At 47.3% G+C, this 22,266-nt stretch overlaps 2 protein-coding genes across 9 annotated transcripts in view; one reads left to right on the top strand and one right to left on the bottom strand.

Moving 5' to 3' along the window:
- The first annotated feature begins 197 nt into the window (after positions 1 to 197).
- Positions 198 to 14,200, top strand: SDR16C5 (short chain dehydrogenase/reductase family 16C member 5). 4 transcript variants are annotated; one of them, XM_032609459.1, is made up of 7 exons: positions 198 to 638; positions 3,296 to 3,639; positions 6,769 to 6,900; positions 9,353 to 9,452; positions 11,487 to 11,631; positions 11,951 to 12,012; positions 12,488 to 14,200. In XM_032609459.1, exons 2-6 carry the CDS (start codon positions 3,310 to 3,312, stop codon positions 11,967 to 11,969), a joined length of 726 nt encoding a protein of 241 aa, XP_032465350.1. In that variant the 5' UTR covers positions 198 to 638; positions 3,296 to 3,309; the 3' UTR covers positions 11,970 to 12,012; positions 12,488 to 14,200. The 4 variants fall into 4 exon arrangements, with proteins under 4 accessions (XP_032465350.1, XP_032465351.1, XP_032465349.1 ...); XM_032609460.1 differs by having other exon boundaries at positions 11,951 to 12,008; positions 12,488 to 12,603; XM_032609458.1 differs by lacking the exon at positions 11,951 to 12,012 and having other exon boundaries at positions 199 to 638; positions 12,488 to 12,613; positions 13,553 to 14,200.
- The window catches only part of CHCHD7 (coiled-coil-helix-coiled-coil-helix domain containing 7), a 62,616-nt gene continuing 41,001 nt past the window's right edge, over positions 652 to 22,266 (bottom strand). For 2 of the 5 annotated variants that reach the window (XR_004346386.1, XR_004346390.1), the window contains 2 exons: positions 14,994 to 15,074; positions 652 to 2,044 (listed from right to left, as the gene is read on the bottom strand). The gene's annotated coding sequence lies outside the window, so the exon portion shown is untranslated. Of the gene's footprint in view, positions 2,045 to 7,036; positions 9,295 to 14,993; positions 15,075 to 22,266 lie in introns of those variants that run through there. The other 3 variants (XR_004346387.1, XR_004346388.1, XR_004346389.1) reach the window with 3 other exon arrangements.

Genomic DNA, 22,266 nt, shown 5'->3' with positions numbered 1-22,266 from the left:
CCGGGGGAGCTTTTTTTTTCCTTTAAACTTTTTATTTTATGTGGGAGTAGAGCCGATTACCTGTTGTGAGAGTTTCAGGTACACAGCAAAGCGACCCGGCCATACGTATACATGTATCCACTCTCCCCCAAAACTCCCCTCCCATCCAGGCTGCCACATAACATTGAGCAGAGTTCCCTGGGCTCTACAGTAGGTCCTTGTTGGGTATCCATTTTAAATATAGGCGTGTGTACATGCCAATCCCCAACTTGGGGAGCTTTTTAATCGCTCGTACCAGGGCCTCCTGCCAAGCCGGCAATTCTGACTTAATAATCCCGGGTGCAGCTTGGGCATCGCAATGCTTAAACATCCCCTGGTGATTCTCCTGCTCGGAATCCAGGTGCGCGATGGGTCCCCGCAACAGAATCTCCAGCTCCTGCATGCGGCTGCCTGGGAAAAAAAAAAAGAGCGCGCGCCCACACGGCGGGCGGGGTCCCCGGGCGCCCCACCCCCGCGCGGGCGTGGCCGTCCCGCCCTTGGACTTCGTCTCCGGCGGCGCGGGGATAAAGCCGGAACCTCGCGAGGCTGAGAACCAGTGACGCGAGGCCCGTGGCGGAGCAGGCCGGCCACTCGGTCGCAGCGAGGGCAGCGCATCCCGGGTGAGTAGCCGAGGCCCGCCGGCGGCGTTAAGGTCAAGGCGGGGCGGGGGCTCGAGACGGCGCAGCCCGGGAGCCTGGGCGGCGGGGACGAGCGCGGGGGAGCGCCGCGAGCCCCCGAGGAGTGAGCTGGTGGCCTCCCGCCCCATCCCGGAGCAGCGCGGGGTTGATCCCTGGTCACCTCGTCACCTTCGGGGCATTCTGACCAGGTGCCCTGCTCCCCGCTGCCCTTTGCATCTGCCTGCCCCTCCCCAGCCATCCCCCCGCATTCACCCCATTCCGCACCCCCGGTACCAGGGCCGACTTGCGGCCGCGCCCTGGCCGGGGAAGCGGAAGTCACCTGTTTAGGCTGCACCAAGTTAGCTCAGCTTTTGGACTAAGGGGGTGAAAGCCATGGGATGGAGACACCAAAGACGCCTTCAGCCTGATTAAATGTAATGCACATGCTCCCTGACTTGCTAAACTTTATACTAAAACAGAACCGGACGTTTGCCTGGGTACATCGTCTGCATGCTGTAACCCTCTTTCTTTGGTATAGCTGAGGATCCGAAGTTCACATTGCTAGCAGGAACACCAATCACAGCCCTAGCTATTATTTACTTTGCTCTCATGTGCCTGGCTTCCGCATTATGGGGGGCGGGGGGGTGGAGGGGTGCGTAACCTGGCAGGGGCTGAGATCCCACGGCACGCCCTCCTCTACCTCCTGGAGAGGGCTGCCCCCTTCTTTGTTTTTCCCCAGTCTGCTCGGAAGTTTCCTACGGGGTAGTAGTGACCATACTACCCTCCCTTCCTTAATACCTGTATTAACCTCATTTAACTTGCACACCTTCCCTATTTCATAAATGTTGGCATGTACCCGTAGAATCCCACTATTTAGATAAGGAAGCTGAGGCAGAAGAGATGCAACAGTTTTTAGCAAGGATGCTGAGAGGTCAGTGGCAGATCCCGAATTCCAACCCAAACCTTAATCTCTAGACCTCACTACCTGTGCAGGTGCCCAGCAGACACCCTAAACCCCAAATGAGGGAGGTCTCAGGATGCTAGGCTCTGGAGAACCCAGGAAGAATCTGCCAGGACAGGGATTAACGAGGGGCTCGTTTCAGGGCTTGCACCATGCCGGCACTGAGACAGCGGAACACCGAAGTCTAGAATCCGGTAACTTTCACGTCAGCCAGCACAGTGGTGAGGCTTCCGGCCACTCTTGTGGTGCTGGAGACACTGAGGAGAGAGGCGTCTCACCAGGGCAGAGATTATGGGAGGCTGCCCACCCCTTCAGCCCCAGGGACCAGCATCTTACCTGCCCGGGGTCGGTGCTCAGTAAACAGGATCGTGAACTCACCTGGCCTGCACGAACTAGCACAGGGACCCTGGCTAAACCACACACATATTCTTCTGGTCCGCAGTCCCATCTGTAGAATGAGCCAGAAACAACAGTTTAAGTCACAATTTCCTAAGGGTCTGACCATGCTTCAAGCCATCCTGCGGATGAATCTGCGAGAATTAGTCTGTCCTCAGCCACGCTGCAAAGTAAGTGAAGAACCGCTTCACCTCACTCATGATGTCCATCTTCTGTCCTCATCCCTGCCTCTCAGGTGACCGCTCCATTCAGGGAAGCCTTCCACCCCCAGCAGTTTGCCCCTTCTCTCCTCATCCCGGAGGAAATAAGACCTTCCCTTCTTTCTCAGCTGGTTGTTAGCGAAGCATCTTATACACTTATTCTCACTAAAGTGTGAGTAACTGATAGGATGGAAGCACTGAGCCTTGTATGCATTTGTCAAGGGGAGGCCTTTTTTTCATTCAGCAGACCTACTGAGTGCCTTCCCGTGGGTCTGAGAAACAAGGTAACATCGTAAAGCACTTACTGCTGGCCAGCACTGTGGTCACATGCACCGCAGACATTTTCATCCCATCTGCAAAACCACCCGAGGCCACAGGACCAGTAGAGGTGCGGAGACCGAGGCCCAGAGGGCCTTCGTGGGCCGCCCCAGGTTCCACAGCTAGGCAGGGGCAGGGCCTACCCATCTCCCACCGATATCCTACAATCACAGGGCCGAGTGGTAAGTGATCTGGCGTGCGGGCCTCAGAGCGTGGGGAAGGGGTACCGTGTGCTGACAGCAAGTCCGGGGGAGAGGTTTCGAACGTCTGGTTATTCCCCTCCTCACATTTTCCTCTTGAATCTCAGATTGTAAAGAACAACAGTGCAAATAAGAAAACAGTGCAAATAAGAAACCTAAACGGAGGTAAAAATAAAACCAGAAGGGAGCAGTTACGTCATAAACACCACATGGTCAAGGCTTTGACCATGAATAATCAGGACCTGTGATTATTATGAAGAAAGGTTAACTATGAGAAATAGTGAACTTCTCCTTTGGGTTAAATCTGGGCACGTGTACAGTTCCTGATTACTGAACATTTCTGTCAGTATAATGCTTAGCAGGTGTGCAGATAGCGATGACCTTGCTGCTATGAAGGCAAGTTGGCCGAGACGGTCCCTGTGGGTTCCCTCCCCCTTCTAAGTCGAGAGTCTGCTGCCAGGAGAGATGTTTACATCACGCTTCTTGGTTTCTTTCACTGTTGCAGAAAGTATGAGCTCCATGGAGTAAGCAAGCTCAGAGGGAATGGATACCGAGGTCCTTACATGAGTCTCTCTTGCTTTATAGGTGTCAGCCAGAACATGGCGAACCTGAACTCAGTCAAGACATTTTTCGTTTTCTTGGGAAAATCAGTGTTTGCCCTTCTGGAGGTTATGGTTTTTGCCATAATCCCAAGGCCACAGAAGAATGTTGCTGGTGAAATCGTACTTATAACAGGCTCTGGGAGTGGACTTGGAAGGCTCTTAGCCATCAAATTTGCCCGCCTTGGATCGGTGCTTGTTCTCTGGGATGTCAGCCGGGAGGGGAATGAGGAGACCTGCAAGATGGCTCGGGAAGCTGGAGCCACAGAGGTTTATGCGTATACCTGTGATTGCAGCCGGAAGGAGGAAGTGTATAGAGTGGCCGATCAGGTAAATCTTGGGTGCTTGCTGTTGCCTGTGGGTAGTGAGACCGCTACGTAAATTCTTTGACAGCCATCAGTTTCTTTGTCTGTTCGCCTTCCTCAGTGCTGATGTACCTCTCCCACATCCCTTTACTTTAAAAAATACCGGAGAGTGGGAATTAGGATGTTTGAGTTCTCGCCGTGTGCGATACACCATGCTTAGCGCCCTGTGTGAGTTGTATCACAATCCCGTAAAGTCAGGGCTCCTATTGTCTCCACATCACAGATAAGAAAATGGAAACTTAGGGCAGGTGAGTCGCTTACCTGAGAAACACAGGTAATAAGTAGCAGAGCGACCGCTGGGACTTGAGTCTTTTAACTCTGAAGAATGCACTCTCACCAGCGCGTGTGCTGGCTGTGCTGGCCCCCGTTACCGTGCGAGAGATGGGCCGTAGCACCCCTTTGAGGGTAAAGAAACTGAGAAACAGGGCTATTAAATAACCTGTTTGGGGTCACAGAGCTAGCATGGGACCAAGCCAGGATGTGAACCCGTATCTAGCCTCATTGTAAGTCCAGCTGTCCCCCCTGCCCCCATCAGTGCTTTCCATTTACGTGTATTTCTCTTAAGTGGCCATATGAAACTCAGAACATTCATCCTAAAGACTCAACTACAGCTGCTGCTTTGGCAATGACACAGATGCTCTTAGAAAGAACGCTTTCAGGAAACCAGAGCTCCAGTAGGCCGGCGGTACGGGCGTTCTTAGCTCACGGAGGCACGTACCTGTTTGGTGGTTGCCTCTTTTCCCTGGGAAATCCCGCTCACCGGCACGAGCGCTCCACACATCACCCTCTACGGCTCTCAGAATCCCCCAGTTTAGCAAGAAGGAAGGAAGCAGACCGGCCTGTGGGAAGGGTCCTGCGCAGCCTGTTGGCTCGAACCCGGATCCCCTTGCGGCTTCTCACCTCACTCCCTAGCGCAGATCCCTGGCCAGTGAGTTTCTTTGGTTTTAAGTTTGTCTTTACGTTTTATACGTCCGTGACCACCACCGTCACCAGTCGCAGGCTGCCCAGCAGTCTGGGGATCCAAACCTAACACACTGGCATGGACTTATGCAGGGACCACCCTTCAAAGCGCAGGGGTGTTTGCTGTGGTCACCCTCACAGAGTAAGCTCTTTGCACTTGGAGCGCCAATCGCCCGGCACATTGACTTCCACTGGCTATGACTGACGTCTCCAGCCACTCTTAAGCAGTGACTGGTTCATATTTAAACACAAAAGACCTTAAGATATTGATACTATAAAGCAACCATTTCCACTTCTTGTTCTTGATAGACGATAGGTACCAGAGATTTTTTTTCCCATAAAAAGGAGTAAACAAGGGGCAAACTTTCAGATCCAGAAACTTTCTCGATTGCATCCTAAATTTCCCCCAGGCTATGGATCTCCTTGGCTAGTGGATACCCAGCACGTCAGCCTCCTTGCTGGGACCCGGGCCTTCTGCAACAGCAGATGGGGAAGGTGGCAGCATCCACCTGGCTTCAGTAGTACAGCCTCCCTGTGCCCAGCTGCACCATCCTCATAGGCAGGTTCACCCCCATACGTGCTCACCCACACGTGTGCACACACACACAGAGCTAGAGATGTAAGCGGTGCTGCAACCAGTGGCGCCCTCTGATTCGCGGGGGACAGGGCCCCTGCTGTGCGACACATCACAGGAATGAAATTCAAAACACAAAGGCAGAGGGACAGCCGCGTCCCCTGTCGTCAAGCCTAGAAAATCCTGTTGCTCGTTTCTGACAAAGGGCCTGGGCCACAGGCTGAAGGTTTGCTCTAAGGGGAAGGCTCCAGCGGCGCTCCCAGAATTTTTATTCCTCAAGGTTATTGACACCTACTCTGGCCAGCGTGACAGCAGCAGACGGGGGCCCCCCTCTGATCCTCCTTTCACAGATCTTACACCTGAAAGTCTGTGTTGGGGAGAAGAGAACCAGCCAGCTGGTGAGAACAGGACAGACGGGTTCTGAGCCCAACGGTGTGTTTGAAATATGCATGTGAATATCGTAAACCCTCCGTTTCCGCCCCCCCCCGCCCCCATCGCTCTGCGGGCCAGGTCGTGATTTATATGGCATGGCTGTCATGCCTGGTGTGCCATCGCATTAATTAAAATGGTGTGCTGCTTATACATCATTTTCGCATAGGACCACTGAGTATAAGAGTAGCTCTAGGGCTTCCCTGGTGGCGCAGTGGTTGGGAGTCCGCCTGCCGATGCAGGGGACACGGGTTCGTGTCCCGGTCCGGGAAGATCCCACATGCCGCGGAGCGGCTGGGCCCGTGAGCCATGGCCGCTGAGCCTGCGCGTCCGGAGCCTGTGCTCCACAACGGGAGAGGCCACAGCAGTGAGAGGCCCGCGTATCGCAAAAAAAAAAAAAAAAAAAAAAGAGTAGCTCTACCTGTAGAAGGAAAGTAGCATTGCAGTGTTGGAACCATCATAGGACGGGAGGAGAATGAGTAGAGAGGCATCAGACCTAGATTTCTGGTGCGCCATAAACTCTGCAAAGGAGATAAACATACTTTGTTTTTAGAGCGCATTAACTCAGTCTGAGTTAACTATGGGGAAGTGAACCCGGATGATGTAAGGAATTACAGGCATACCTCATCTCATTGCACTTCAAAGGTACTGTGTTTTTTTTTTTCCATTTGAAGGTTTTTAACAGATGGAAGATTTGTGGCAGCCCTGCCTTCAGCAACAGTGTTGGCACCATTTTTCCAACATTTGCTCACTTCATGTCTCGGGGTCACATTTTGGTAATTCTCACAGTGTTTCACACTTTTTCATCATTATTATGTCTGTTCTGGTAATCTGCAATCAGTGATCTTTGTTACTATGATAATTCACTGAAGGCTCAGAAGATGGTTAGTATTTTTAGCAAAAAAAAAAAAATTAAGGCAACTTGTCTCTAAGACACAATGCTATCGCACACTTAATAGACTACAGTATAGTGTAAACACAACTTGTATATGCACTGGGAAACCGAAAAATTCGTGTGACCCCGCTTTATTGCGGTATTTGCTTTTCTGCGGAGGTCTGGAACCGAACCCGAAGTATCTCCGAGGTCTGCCTGCACTGCACTGGTGATGCTGTTCTCCTTATTCAATTCAGGTTAAGAAAGAAGTTGGCGACGTTTCAATCCTCATCAACAATGCCGGAATCGTAACAGGCAAAAAGTTCCTCGACTGCCCGGATGAGCTTATGGAAAAGTCTTTCGATGTGAATTTCAAAGCACATTTATGGGTAATTATTTTTTCTTCTTATTATAAATATACTCTGTCATTTTACCTTTTTTTTTTGTGGTACGCGGGCCTCTCACTGTTGTGGCCTCTCTCGTTGCGGAGCACAGGCTCCGGACGCGCAGACTCAGCGGCCATGGCTCACGGGCCCAGCCGCTCTGCGGCATGTGGGATCTTCCCGGACCGGGCCATGAACCCGCGTCCCCTGCATCGGCAGGCGGACTCTCAACCACTGCGCCACCAGGGAAGCCCCTACTCTGTCATCTTAAAGTGCCTTCCTCATGTTCTCTTACAGTAGTATTGGTCTCTAAATAAAGCACAGACTTCTTAATTCTAGCTTGAGCTGTCCTCTCCAGATCCAACTTAACCTACACCTCCCAGCGCCTCTGCTCAGAGAATCCTACAAAGACACAACTGTCCTCTCCTCCTGTCATAATCATGAACTGAAGGCCAACCTGTGTCAGGTACTATCCCAGGCACCTCATGAAGAAGCCTTAAAACAGCCCAGTGAGACAAGGGACCATAGAAGTTAAAAGTGACCATGCTTAGACATGACCAGGTGACCTTATCGTTTGCCTAAGAGAGTTCCTGGCTAGAACTCTCTTGAAGTGAAAGGAGGCGTAATTAACAAGCAAGCATCAATCAGGTCTGTTCGGGGCGAACCAAGACGCATGGTCACCTTACTCGGTACCTAACCAGGGAAAGGAGAGTTCCCACCAGTCCCACCTGGTGACTAGGGGCCTTGGACATTGAGGCACAGCCCTGACTTCCAAGGCGACGTGCCCACATTCAGGCTGCGTCTTCCTGGCTTCTGCAAAGACCAGTCACGTCAGCTTCCCCAGCCACACACGTGCCCTCGTTCTACCCCCCCACCCGGCTCTTGCCCACAGCCCGTCCCCCAGACCAGCTCTCTCCATCGGGGAGTGAGAGTTTGCCGGACATTTCAGAGACCCCCTCCTTTCTCCCCACGCCAACCTCAGGGGCTCCTGCCCAGCTCTCCTGTGACAGCCTTCACATGCCATTTGGAGTTTGTAGGTTTTGTGTCCCCTGGTTTCACCAAAAACGTAACGCTGCTGTGGTAGTTTCAGCGTTCCGTATAGTTTGGGGGAGAAAGATGGAAAGATTCCAAGCTAAGGGGCCACCGAGTTCCTTCAGGAACGACTGCACGGGATTGATGTTGTCTTGTTGCAAATGCCCCGCTCCTTCTCGAGACAGAGGTTAGAAGGTACGGTCAGCATGAATGGGAGGGCGTCGTCTCCTAAGTGTCCACCCCCGGGGCGTTGTGTTCCTTCCCCACCGCTGTCCGCGTCCCCATCCTGGTCTCCTCTTTCTCTCTCCCCTGCTAGTTGCTCCTGAGCTGCTGGTGTTTCCCTGGCCCCTGTCATGCCCTCGAGTCCTCACACTCTGTACACTCTTCCCAGGCGAGTTCGCAAACGCCCTTTAAGCACCTGCCCGGAGTAGGCACGTGACTGCCGAGGGTCAGAGAGCTCGTGGTGACCGTGCTCCCAAGGGGCGTGTCCCACGGAGCAGTGATGCCCATCATCATGGACTGTCGGAACTCGGGATGCCGTGGGTCACGCTGAGCTCTTGGTGCCTCTCTGACTTTCCACTTCTCTCTCTCTCTGTTCGTTTCTCTCTGAAACTCATCGAGATGCAGACAAACAAAGGTTGCTTGACTTTCATTAGAGATCCCTTTTCTCATATTTATTCGTATTATTCCTATTTGAAAATACGAATATAAATTTATTTCATATAAATATGCAACTATCCATATTTGATTCATTATTCCTTTGTTGCAGAATACATGTCCCCAAATTTATTTCTCTTTTAGCTTTTTCTCCCAGGTCCCACAGGAAAGGTGAAGGTATTCTATATAATACATGCTGAGACACAGTGTGTGTCTCCTCTGTCTAACAGATATTCTCCTTTATGACATGGAATAAAAATAAGAAACCATCGTTCAAAGAAGTATAGATGAGTTTAAAAATAAAGTGATATTTTTAAACTGAAGCCAGCAGTCGCATGTCCTGTGAACAATGTTCAGAAAAATTTGAAATTCGGCTGTAAGCCCAGGGAGGAAAAAAGGCACCATGAGTTGAAATAATCATATCCTTGAGTGTTCTTATTGGTTTGTGGGTCGTGGCTGCCACAACTAAGAGTTTCCTATACTGCTTCAATTATTGTCTTAATACTGTGTTTTTAAAAGTCAAACACGAGCAAAATATACGTCTGAATAAGTTATTTTTAATAATATTGGAATTGCCATCAGGAAAGCATCGATATAGATTAAACCAGTTAAGATGGTTATTTCCCAGACGGTTAAGTTTGAATATCCCAGTGCCTTCAGGTATTTTTTTGAGCTTCATTTTTTTTTCAATCACAGTGATCTTATAAACATCTGAAAAAAATATAAAATGTGGCATCAGATGTTAAACATTTCACCTTGATCTTCTTAGACTTATAAAGCCTTTCTACCCGCGATGATCGCTAATGACCATGGACATTTGGTTTGCATTTCAAGTTCAGCTGGATTAATTGGAGTAAACGGACTGGCCGGTAAGAGAAATGTGATATTTCACAATTGCAAAGTTTCTTGTAACTTTAACTTGAGTAATAGCTCTGAATAATCAGCACTGACCTTATGCACTCATAATAAAGGATAATAGATGAAGAGGGATATTCAGGTAAGGTAAGTGGTTGAGAACTTCACGGTCCGGCAAAATCACCCAGCAGTTTATACGTACACGAAGTTGAACTATGCACTTGGGAAGCATTAGGTCTTAGGCAATCCCTTGGCTTTAAAAAGAGAGAAAGAGAGAGACCCTACTGATAAATTTCTTACACAAGTGATCAGCTCACCCGGCACTGTTATCAGGATGATACCAGGAGGACTCTCATCCCTCCTAAGTTTCCATTAAGTGATCTCCCCTAGCCGTGAGTTTAGAGAAAAATGTCTTCACCCCAGGAAACCTAAAATTAACCTCTTTGCTTTTCCATTGGTTGGAGACGTGCAGGAACTTGTTGTGACTTCCATTTCCCTGGCAACTGACTTGACATTAGAGGTGGGGAGGGGACAAAGACGTACGCCAAGATCTTCGGGGAAGGCGGCCCACTGGGGAGCTGGTTCCAGGAGGAGCGGAAGTGCTGTCCCTCCTGGAGGCTCACCCACCGGAACCCTAACTGCAGCACTCAGTAGTGGACGGCCCAGCGGGCCGACTGGGCCCTGCCTAGTGCTTTGGAGCTGAGTCGTGTGGGGGAAGGTTCACGACACTAGTCTCAGCAAGTACGTCTCAGCTACGTGGATAGGTTTCCGGAACCACCCATCACCCAAAATATTAGCAGCCTGTACACATCTCCCTGTACCCTGGATTTCCCTTCCTCTGTCCTCCTTAGAATTCATCAGGTGTTATTATTACCTCTGTCTTGTACATCTGAGAAATCACGGGTCTTGAAATCATACGAGTGTATTTACAGCTCGTCTTAAGCCTTTTCTTGGACACAACATCTCTGTCTTCAGACGGACGTCTCTCCCACCCGTGCTCCCCTTAGGAACAAGTGTAAGCCTTTTGAGTTCCCACAGTGTGAGTGGTGGCTCCCCTGTGTCAGAACCTCAGATATGCTATTTAGAATGCAGATTCCCTGGCCCTGGGCCGTACCCACACCTCTTCATCTCGCGGGCCGAGGAGCTCAGAGAGCTGCATTTCTACCAAACGACTCAGATGATCCCAGAAGCGGCTCAGGACCCCCCCTCCCCGGCCCCTTCTTCTGTCGGCTTTCCCACCGTCTTGGGCAGCAGCGGCCCCCACCAGCCCACACCTGGCACGTGTAGCCTGGATCTTGCCAGCTGGAGGAGCTGCTTTCCACCGGAGCCAGGAGGTGTGCATCGTGTGAGGCAGAGGAAAGGATAAGTCCACCTAAACTCCTCTTCTCCCCACGTTTCCATTTAGTAAATTGAATATTCAGGTGTTTACTTGAAGTGAGCGTACCTGAGGACAGAGAGCTCAAAACTGACACAAATACCAGTTTCCCCTCCCCCTGCACCTGAAGATAACTCGCGCAGTTGAGGCGGAAGGGACAGAGTCCTTTGTTTTTCTCCTGGAAGTGGAAGAATTAGAGTTGGAAGAAAATTTGATCTGAGTATCATGGCCCACACTGATCTCCACTGCCTAGACTCCCACTTGACCTATTATTTTATTTCTCCTTTTGTGTGTCTTCCTGCCCCGACTGGGCTGCAGTTCTTTGGGACAGGGACAGGACGCACATCTTGGGCCGCGTGTCATGGCTGGCGGAGTGTCTGACCATCACTAACACGGGAGTAAAGGCCGGCTGTGTGACCCGCCCCTCAGGAGGCTCCCCGCAGCCCTGCTTCTCCGCGAATCCACGTGGTCATTGTAATCTGACCTTGAGGTGACTGTGGTCCTTCCGGCTCACTCCTGGCCCCTTCCAGGTGGAGCAGACCAAGATCATACGGAATAAGAACTCTGAAATTGCCGTCCCATTCTCTGTTGATATTCATGTTACGAGGAAACCTTAACGTAATGGCATTTAAAAACTTTTTGCTCTACGTTAGCATCGTTTGTCTTCTTTCAGATTATTGTGCAAGTAAATTTGCTGCCTTTGGATTTGCTGAATCGGTATTTATGGAAACATTTGCCAAGAAACAAAACGGGATCAAAACCACTATTGTGTGCCCATTTTTTATAAACACTGGAATGTTTGACGGCTGTACTACTGGGTAAGCATGTCCTCTGATTTCAAAGAAACTATGTTTTGAAAAATGATTAGCCATCCATTTTATTTTGTTCTATCTGCTTTCTAAAGTTGTTTAAAAAGATGTTTCCAGCATGCAGCCTGATTTATAAATGGTTTCAGAATTTCCTTCCTCAAATGCAGTTGTGTTTAAGATACTGGGTTTAATAAGCAATGGGTTATCAAGGCTGTATCCAAGTTGCAGCCACCCTGTGGCCCAGACCTCCTCCCCCATCTCCTCGGCACTCCCATCGCACCCCCTTTCTGCCACCTGACTCCATCCTGCCTTCTCCCTGATTCCACAGAAGGACCAGAAATTGTTGAAGGGGCATAAATACCCAGTCTGCACTCATGAGATGACAGGCAGGTAGTTTTCTTTTCTTTCTTTTTTTGTTATTTTTGTTAAATATTTATTCATTTATGTATTTGGCGGCGCCGGGTCTTAGTTGCGGCATGCATGTGGGATCTAGTTCCCTGGTCAGGGATCAAACCTGGGCCCCCTGCATTGGGAGCGTGGAGTCTTAACCACTGGACTCCCAGGGAAGTCCCGGCTGTGATTTCTCAAAGACTCGCTTTACAACATTTAGACCATTCATTTAATACAGTTTCACCTACGGGCATATTGTAACATCAGTGTATTAATTAGAATCATTTTCCATTTCGAATCCTAGTTATGCTAGTATTTGCCAGGTAGGTAATAAGGAAGTAAGTATAGAAAAAGATCAAATCTGGCAGGGAAAGAAGCAAATAAATGATAATGTCTTACAACTGTTTTATCCTATTTTTAAGAATTGCTTTTATTAATTTCTTAATATACGGCTTTTTTTTTTTTGACCCCCTAGCTGTCCTTCTCTGTTACCGATTCTGGAACCAGAATATGCAGTCAGGAAGATAGTAGATGCTATCCTGCAAGACAAACCGTACTTATATATGCCAAGGTTTATATACTTCATAGTGTTTTTAAAAAGGTAACAGTACCTGCTTCTATTACTTCTGTAATGTGTCAGTCGTATCAACAAATCACTCCAGGTCCTACAGCCGGGAGCCACTTAAAAAATATCTGTTAAATGAATGGATTTTGATCCCTTGATTGTTCCCATTTGCTGACACAATCTCAAATTTGCATACTTGCGGTGCTTCCCATGAGTCAGAAAATGGAGGTTACGTTTACTTTCATAGGCTGTTAGTTCTGGGCCCAGTTGGGGAGCTATCTGCATAGGTCCTGAGAAGGCTTTGGAAACCTGAAGAAGTTCAGTGACAGGGAACCACATCACACACTCCTTCAAATATCCATTCAATCATCATCAGAGTGGCTAGTGTGTGCCATGCTCTGTTGGCCATCCCAGGATCTGGGTTACAGCAAAGAACAAGAGAGACAAGAGTCCCTGCTCTCACTGGAGATTCTCTTCTCGGGGGGCTGGTGGAGGGAACAAACAAACAAGAAAGTAAAGTAAAAGAAAGATATTCTGGGTGGTCCTCAGTGCTATGAAGGAAATACAAAGCAGGAGAAGGTGATCCCAGAGCAAGAGGTGGAAGAGAGCACGGCAGGATTGAATTGTCAGTAAGGTCCGCACGGGCGTCTCATGGAGAAGGGTAACATTTGACCAGAGACCGGAAGCCGGGGAGGGCAGGAGCCACCTGGATATCTTGGGCTGCCCTCGGAGGTACAATGAGCACGGGGCCCTTTTCTTCACCCCACTCCCAGGACAAGTCTCCGGTTTGTTTACTGTGCCTCTCCTCACCCTGCTGTGTGAACATCTGGATGGACGGGGTCAGAGTGTCAGGAGGGGTGAGCAGGGTGGAGAAGATGAACAGTCTTAGTTGGGCCATGCCAAAGCTCGGAGGAGCTATTGCATCTAATCCTCCCAGTGGTCCCAGAAAGAAAGAGTGATGACCTCTTTTGACAGTGGAAGGAACTGAGTCTCCAGAGGCCAGTGACACTGCGGGTGACAGAACTGGGATGCAAGCCAGGCTCACGACTCCACAGGACTTCACGGCTTCCTGTCCATCGTTACAGAGTGTAGTGAGGCCCTGGAGACTGAATAGTGTAAATAAAGCAAGGAGAGATACAGAGACCCTGGGCCAGTGTCCTCCCACGTGGTGGACAAGCCCCGAGTGACCATGAGGCAGGGACATTCAGGTGGGCGTGTGTGAATGACTTCTTCTGCAACAAGTCAGTGGCCCTGCTTTTCAGCGGAGCCAGTAAAGATGCTTTCATGAATTATAACCAGGAAAGTTCACTCTTGTGTTCTCTTTAGTTTCTTGCCCCTCAAGCTTGGAATGCTTTTGGCTGAGTATATGGGTGTCTTTAATTCAATGGATAGCTTCTCTGGCCATAAGAAGAAAGACTAAAGACCAACTCTGGCTGATGTCACCTGATACCCAAAGCTACGCAATGTCTGTTTCAATGAAGAAGTGTTTGTCCGACAGAATGTATCTGGAAACCACAAGTTCTTCGTCTGCTGTCCGGACTGGTATTTTCAACCAATGCCTTTGAAAATAATGTTGCGTACTGCTTTTCTGTTGAGTTTTTTAAATTAAAAAAAAAAAAAAAAACAGCCCATTTTTGTCATTTGCTTGCAACAGATGTGAAAGTGAGATAATCCTCTCTCTCGTGAACTGCCTTTCGCTTTGGTCTTTGGGGAGGTGGCTCAGATGGGGCTGGCTGTGGCTGAGCCCGCGCTGGGCAGCGGAGATGAGGGCTGATGGGTCGTGCTGAACTGGGTGCCCTCTCTCCAGAGGACGCAGAGCTCTGGATTCCCCCTTGCCCTGCTCTCAGCCCTGGCCTTGTTGAAACTGTGCCACCTGGTGTAGAAAGGCCAGCCTCCCACGTCCCCCTCCGCACAGCAGCCACACAAACGCTTGCTTCTACAGCCCTGGGTACCCTGCGGAGGGTGCACCAGGGCCGCTGTGTCGGGGAGCCTTCCTGCACATTCCCCGGGTGACCCGAGGGGCAGTGATTCTAGACCACACTCTAAATAGGGTCACATTTCTTTCCTAGAAGGGATTCAAGAATGGTTGCTTCTTACCCTGAAGAAATGATATTCTACTGAGTTAGATGACCTGTTCCCTGTTAAGCCAGAAATCATATTCATGTGGGTAATTTCAAGTGCTTCATTTAGTATTTCAAGTTGGGGTCCTTGTGAGGTGTTTTTACCACAGAATGAACAATTTTATCCATTTGCATTCCTCAGGGCTGCCTTCATTTCAGATCTATTGTATGCTTACAGTTTAATCAACTGGCCAACTGTTTCACGCTTTGGAGATTAACTATAAAAGCACGATTAAGAGAAACACGTTAATTACCGTATCCCTGGAGCTCCTTCCCAGGCTGGTGGGAGCACCTACCTTGCAAGAGAAAGAGCAGCCGTTGTCTCTTCCCATCCTTTGGTGGAGCGCGGGAAGGGATGAGAAGTATCCCGGAAGACCCTGTGAGAGTCAAAAGAAATGAGAGTTTGAGTATCTTGGGGGTAAGATTCTCTTAGAGGAGCAACCGTCTCAGGGAATGCGGCGTCTGGGATTCATTGTGGACCAATTTCTCTTGAGCTTCCTGCATGGCTCCGACAGCTCCGCCCCTGTATTTCCTGTCCCTTCAGAAAGCCTTTTAAAAACTCCTTTTGTGATCCTAAAAACGATAGCTCATATTAACGCGCCTGGCACGAAGCTAAGCGCTTTACACACGTTATTTCATTGAACCAGAATCATAAAGGTATTTGGCGTATGCCGAAGAAGAAAAAGCGTTTTATTTCCTCCTCAACTAGAGACGTGCATTCAGAGGATCAAAGGCCCGCTTACGCCAACCAACTCATGTTCCAAATCCTTGGTTAACAAGGTTAATTAAGAGAGAGGCACAATATTGCGCCTATATTACAATTCCAAAAGCGTATATTCTAGGCGCCTATCTATTTAGTTGAAGAATAAAGAAGAGACTCCCAGGGGATTTTGTAGAACAAAGGTCTGGGGCAGAGTGGGCAGCACCACATCATAACAGCGTTAACAGCAATTATTTCTAATTGGAGTGCATCTTGGCTGGACGACTACAAAGTCCTGAAATTTAATTGTGGTTTTACAGTACCCATACAATTGTCTAAGTGAATTCAGATTTATTTGAAGCGTTCACAGAAGAGACCACATGTAAATTAGAGGATTCTAAAGGGTAACAAATAACAAGCTGATTTAATGCCGAGGAGCAAGTGTCCTCAGCGTGTGTTTCCGAGCAGCTTCCATCTGAAATTTAATCCTAATGAAGCCACGATCAAGAGCCCAACACCTAGGGAGGCCTTAAGACTGGAAAGGCTGGAAAACAAGGGCTGTCCCCAGAAGTGGGCACGCTGCCCTCCGGATGGCATCATCCTGTAGTTGGCGCGCTGCTCAAGAATGAGGAGGAACGCTTGCTATTAGAAGGAGTTTGGCTGAGGAACACGTGTGACCATGCTTTGGGGAGGTTTTGGGGGCTTGGTTTTTACATTGTGATGTTGTATTAGTTAGCTCAGGCTGCCATGACAAAAGACCACAGACTGGGGGGCTTAAACAACAAACGTTTATTTTCTCACAGTTCTGAAGGCTGGGAAGGGCAAGATCAAGGTGCCAGCTGGTTCAGTTTCTGGTGAGGGCTCTTCCTGGCTTGCGGTCAGCCCTCTTCCCACTGTGTTCTCACGTGGCCTTTCTTCCATGTGTGGCCATGGAGAGGGAGATCATCCTCTTCCTCTTCCTATAAGGGCACTAACCCTATCACGAGGGCTCAACCCTCATGACCTAATGACCCTAGTTACCTCCCCAAGGCTCCATCTCCCAATATCATCACACTAGGAATCAGGGCTTCAAACGCCACATCCTATCAGCCAGAATTAGTCACATGACTAAACCAGCCTGCCATGGATGCTGAGTGTGGTCCCCGTTTTGCCCTGAATGAGCCAGCTAAAGATCAGGGGTTATATCACTGTAGGAAAGGATAAAAACAGGGGTTGGTGTCAACTTACAGTTCTGTCACAGTCGGCTTCCCTAAATATCTATGTATCCTCTTATCAGATGGAACCCACAGACCCACTCCCCCTCAAAGCCCTTCCCACTCACCGCATGTCTTGCAAAGTCCAGAACTTTGCTCTGTCCTGGCTCTGCTCTGTTACTGGCATCTATGCCCTGCCTCTCTCTCTCCCCCCGTTCCTCCCCATCTAGTAAAGACTCTCTTGGGGCCATCTGAAGCATAGCTTTAGGGGAAAAACCTATCATTTGATGATTGCTACTGTGCTGGATACCATGTCTGGCAAACAACCTTTAATGGAAGGTGCTGGAAAAAGGCTTAGGACCACAGTCTTACTCTGCTAAGGCCATTGTCTGGAATCCACACTTCCAAGGGCTTCTCATCAGACACAGAGGGTGTTGGCTGTTTCAACCATCCGAGGCTCTAGATTGTAGGTAGAGAGGGCCTCCTGGGACAGACTTTTATTCCCTCACACCTCCTTTTGCACACAGGTGCTCTCCAGCCTGGGTTCAACTCTGGGCGACTCCACTTAAAGCAGCAGAAACATCCAAGTCATAGCAAAATTCTGAATTTGTCTTACCTTTTCCCTTCATGCTACAGTCTCCCTCAGCAGGTGACAGAGCTTCCAAGGTAGAGTAAGGTCAGTTTGAACTAAATGTTCCCACTGCCAAACACGGATTACCAGGTTTCTAGTCTGTACGATTCTGAGCCCTTGCCACCTCCCACCTGAGAACTTGAACTTACACCACATATTTTCATTTCTGCCATATGCAGCACTGCTCGACAAGGTACTGAGTTCTATATTAATTTTAAAATGATGTTCAGCTATAATAATGATCGTAAATAACAGTGAGGTAGGAACTATGAGTGTGTTCTCTCTCTTGTGTGAAAGTCCAGAGGTGAGTGGATGATACCTTCTCTGCTGGTTCTCCTCTATGAAGTTCCAGGGACCTGGGCTACGGACAGCTCCTTACTCGGCCATCCCTGCAGTGTGGCCACCACCATCACCGCCAAGATGGCAGCCATCATAGAACCTTCCTGGCGGCAAATGTAGGAAGGGTAAGGATGAAAATGACATAGGCACCAATTTGCCTTTAAAGGATATTTCTAGAAACAGCCACATAACACTCTCTTCAAACATTATTAGATGCAAGTGAGACTGGGGATTGTAGCTTTGATTACAGCAGCCATGACTCCATCTAATAACATCTAATTTAACATTAGACATTAATAACATCTAATTTAACATTAGACATTAATAACATCTAACATTAATAACATCTAATAACAGCAGAGATTTCTAAATGTGGGGAAATGGGCATTAGTAATCTTGGCCACAGGCGCTCCCAAGTCATAGAAGAGGTTTCGAATCAGTTTAGCTATGCGACTTAGGTCAAGTGACTTGAACTTTCTGAAACCCTTTTCCAATTCTGCAAATGGCTGTAATTCCTCTTTCGACTGCTACAAGGATTAAATGAGTTGACAGTGATAAAATGCCTAATGTAGGGTCTGGTACATACCAACACTCAATAAACATCAGTTTCTACTATGTCCCCTATGTAAACTCTGACCTTAAACTTCTAGTTTGTAGCAATGAGTCTGGTACCACTTGAAATCTCTTTATAACACATTTCCGTTGACATTTTTTAACCTGTTTGTTAAGGGTATTTATTTAGAGCTATGGATTTTTTATATATATAAATTTATTTATTTTATTTATTTATTTTTGGCTGCATTGGGTCTTCACTGCTGCACATAGGCTTTCTCTAGTTGTGGCGAGCGGGGGCTACTTTTCATTGTGGTGCGCAGGCTTCTCATTGCAATGGCTTCTCGTTGCAGAGCTCAGGCTCTAGGCACGTGGGCTTCAGTAGTCGTGGCACGCGGGCTCAGTAGTTGTGGCTCGCGGGCTCTAGAGCTCAGGCTCAGTAGTTGTGGCGCACTGGCTTAGTTGCTCCGCGGCATGTGGGATCTTCCCGGACCAGGGCTCAAACTCGTGTCCCCTGCGTAGGCAGGCGGATTCTTAAACACTGCGCCACCAGGGAAGTCCTGGAGCTATGGATTTTTATAGAATAGATATTTTAATTCTTTGTTATCTAAAAGAATTTGCCTGCCTTTGGGAGTATACCAAAAAAAAGAAAATATAATGTTCTACTTTGATTTTTATTCATGTTACTATTCAGTATATGTAGGCCACTTACGTTGATATAATTTTGGATAAACCTTGGATCTTAATTCTCTTTCTCCTTATGGTTCCTATTTGTTCTCTCTTTCCTTCTGACTTCCTCCTTTCTAACTTCTCTGTCTCTCTATCTCTTCCTTTCTTCCTTTCAAAAAATTACGTTTCAGTCACTTTGCAAAGTACTATGTACTAGGTATGCAAATATTTAATATATGTTACAGACTATTAAATGGAACATTTTCTTGACATCTTAAAATTTTGGCTGAAGCCACAAAGCTGTAAACATGGAGGGTAAGGACGTTTATCTTCTAAAGAACAGTGCTAAATGTAAGCACGCAGGACTAGCTGATAGATGCCAACTTCTGGTTTCAGGTTTCATCTTCCGAACGTTGGGTTTCGTCTTCTAAATGTCAGGTTTCATTTCTGACATGAAGTCATCATTCCCATCTTAAACAACAAAATCTGGATAAACTGAAAATAAATTACTTTTCTTTGACCCATCAGAAAACCGAGGGCAAAACCTACTGTACAGCACAGGGAACTACACTCAGTATTTTGTAATAACCTATAAGGGAAAATAATCTGAAAAAATATATATATATTTAATTTATATATATATATTACATATATATGTAAAACTGAATCACTTTGCTGTACACCTGAAACTGACACAACATTGTAAATCAACTATACTTCAATGAAAATTTTTAAGAAAAAATAATAAAATATATAATGGAATCTTTTATACCAAATTCTATGTAGTTTTGGTGTTAAATGTGATTATAGCTGCATGTGGTTTATTATCTTGCTGCAAAATATGGATGAGGTCATTAGTTTAATGATTTAAACCTCCCAATAAAAAGAAATTAACATTAAAAAAAAAGAAGAAGAAGAAAACTGAGGGCAAACCACCACTGCAGGCTCTGGAGAAGTTGGTTCAGAGAGACGGAGCCAAGAGCTACTTACCTGGAGCAGAAACCACTGGAGCTATAAAGTGGTCGGAACACTTAAATGGCAATTCTGACAAATTGCTAGAGGCTGAGGATGAACTAATATGACAGTGAGAAACTCTTGGGAATCAAAGTCTTAAGGGCCCTCACACTTACGTGGGTTTACCTCTGGGAATCCTAGCAGGTTCTCACAGTGAAGGTCTGAGAAAGATCCCTTCCTGGCTCTGGGGAAGAGGGATCATTGTGAAAGAAGCCCAGGGCCTTCCCCACACAAAGCACTCTCCAGGGGAAAGAACTTTGCCAAAGCCTTATCTCAGCAGGACGAGGGTCATTCTACCCGCTTCCAGCTCTACTGTCTCACCTAAGAGGAGAAAATAGTCAAGTCGGGCCAGGGCTTCCAGGAAGTGGATTGGGAACACTGCATCCAGGGAAAGAAGATGGACAGGGAAAAAGCTACACTCCTGGAAAACATTTATGAAGATTACAGCTCTGAGAAACAGGTCCCCTAGAAGGTGAGGTTCAGTCAGAAGTTTGTAGACTGCTACCCTTCTCCCCACACCTTACTGCACACCAACAGAGCTCCAGTGTAATAACAGTGGATTATAGCTGAAAACATTGCAACATACAAGCTCTCTCTCTGAAGAGAAATACTTAGGGAAACCCAAACACCAGAGGGGAGACAGAAACAAGGGCCATGGAGGGATTTGAAACCTCTGGCACTTAGAGCTACAGTAAACATTAAATATAGCCCAGCCCCTAAATAGATTAACATCAACCCTCACACCAAAAGCCTATTTACCCCAGTTCCCATAACCCAATAAAACATACTTGGCTTTCAACCAAAAATTACAAAGCATGCCAAAAAGCAAGAAAAAAACAGTCTAAAGAGACAAAGTTATTATCAAAACCAGACTCAGATATGACACAGATGTTCAAATTATTGGGCAAGGAATTTAAAATAACTATGATTAATATATTAAGGACTCTAACGGAAAAAGTAGATAACATGCACAAACACGCACATAATTGTGACCCTGTGACTTATATTGAGATAATATATATTCCTCTTCCCCATTTCTGGCACAGAGCTCCTAAAACCCTCACGATTCCTAAGTGATAAGAGTGATAAAGATGAAGTGGGTGCCCTATTATTCATCTGACAAGTTCCCTTCACCCACACCTGAGTTTATATTAATGAGGGGACTTGTGGAAAGCCCGTAAGGGTGCAAGCTGGTTGCCTGGGAAACCTTTGGGGAGGGAAGAGGGACCAGAGGTTGAATCAGTCACCAATGGCCAATGATGTAATCAATCATGCCTATGTCATGAAGCCTCCATAAAACCCAAAGGACAGCCTTCAGAAAGCTTCCATGTTGGTGAATGCATCCCCATGGCTGGAGGATGGGCACCCCCAGTTCCATGGGCACAGAAGCTCCTGCACTCGAGACCCTTCCCAGCTCTACCCTATGGACCTCTTCTCCTGGCTATTCATCTGTATCCTTTATAATAAACTTATAAATGTAAGTAAATGTTTCTCTGATTTCTGTGAGCCATTCTAGCAAATTAATCAAACTGGAAAAAGGAGTCATGGGAACCTGCAGTGTCAAGCCAGTTGGTCAGAAACACAGGTGACAACCTGTGCTTACAATTGGCATCTGCAGTGGGGGCAGTCTTATGGGACTGAGTCCATGACCTGTAGGATCAGATGCTATCTCCAGGTAGATAGTGTCAGAACTGTGTTAATTTATAAAACACCTGGTCAGTGTCCACTGAGAACTGGAAAATTGCTTTGTGTGGGGAAAAACCCCCACACATCTGGTGTCAGAAGTGTTGTGAGTGTGGTAGTCTTCCCAACTCAGTTGGTGGTGTTGGAAAACACCCATCAGAGTAATGTAAACAGAGAGATGGAAACTCTAAGAAAGAATCAAAAAAAAGTTAGAACTCAAAAGCACCATAACAGAAATGAATGCCTTTAATGGGCTCATTAGTAGACTAGACACAGCCAAGGAAAGAATCAATGAAATTAAAGATGAGTCAATGGAAATTTCCCTAATTGAAACAGAAAGAGGAAACGATGGGGGAAAAGACATCCAAGAACTGTGGGGCAATTTCAAATGTGTATCATAGGCATAACTGGAATACCAGAACCTAAAGAAAGAGAGTAGAAAGCAGAAGAAATATTCCAAGTAATAATGGCTGAGAACTTTCCAAAATTAATGACAAACACCAAACCACAGATTCCGAAAGCTCAGAGAACAACAGCAGGATAAATACCAAGCACACACACATATATCATATGCTAACTACAGAAAAATCAAAGACAAAAAAAAGAGACAATCTTTAAAGAAGCCAAAGAATAAAAACACCTTACAGCTAAAGGAACAAGGATAAGAATTTCAGGGTGCTTTCATTACAAACTATGTGAGAAAGAAGAATGTAGAATTTAAATATGTAAAGTGTTCAAGGAAAAAAACTACCAACCTAGAACTCTATATCCAGCAAAATTATCCCTCA

Source organism: Phocoena sinus, chromosome 17 (assembly GCF_008692025.1).
Source record: "Phocoena sinus isolate mPhoSin1 chromosome 17, mPhoSin1.pri, whole genome shotgun sequence".
In the NCBI taxonomy this organism is placed as follows: Eukaryota; Metazoa; Chordata; class Mammalia; order Artiodactyla; family Phocoenidae; genus Phocoena; species Phocoena sinus.
The sequence above is the reverse complement of the archived record's forward strand: the minus strand, read 5'-3'. Positions and strand labels throughout refer to the sequence as shown.

Excerpts from the sequence above, each read along its gene's own strand:
- SDR16C5 (XM_032609457.1), top strand. The coding sequence starts at position 3,310 with ATGGCGAACCTGAACTCAGTCAAGACATTTTTCGTTTTCTTGGGAAAA. Across the intron at positions 3,640-6,768 it reads TGTATAGAGTGGCCGATCAG|GTTAAGAAAGAAGTTGGCGA; the intron begins GTAAATCTTGGG and ends TATTCAATTCAG. Across the intron at positions 11,632-12,487 it reads TTTGACGGCTGTACTACTGG|CTGTCCTTCTCTGTTACCGA; the intron begins GTAAGCATGTCC and ends TTGACCCCCTAG.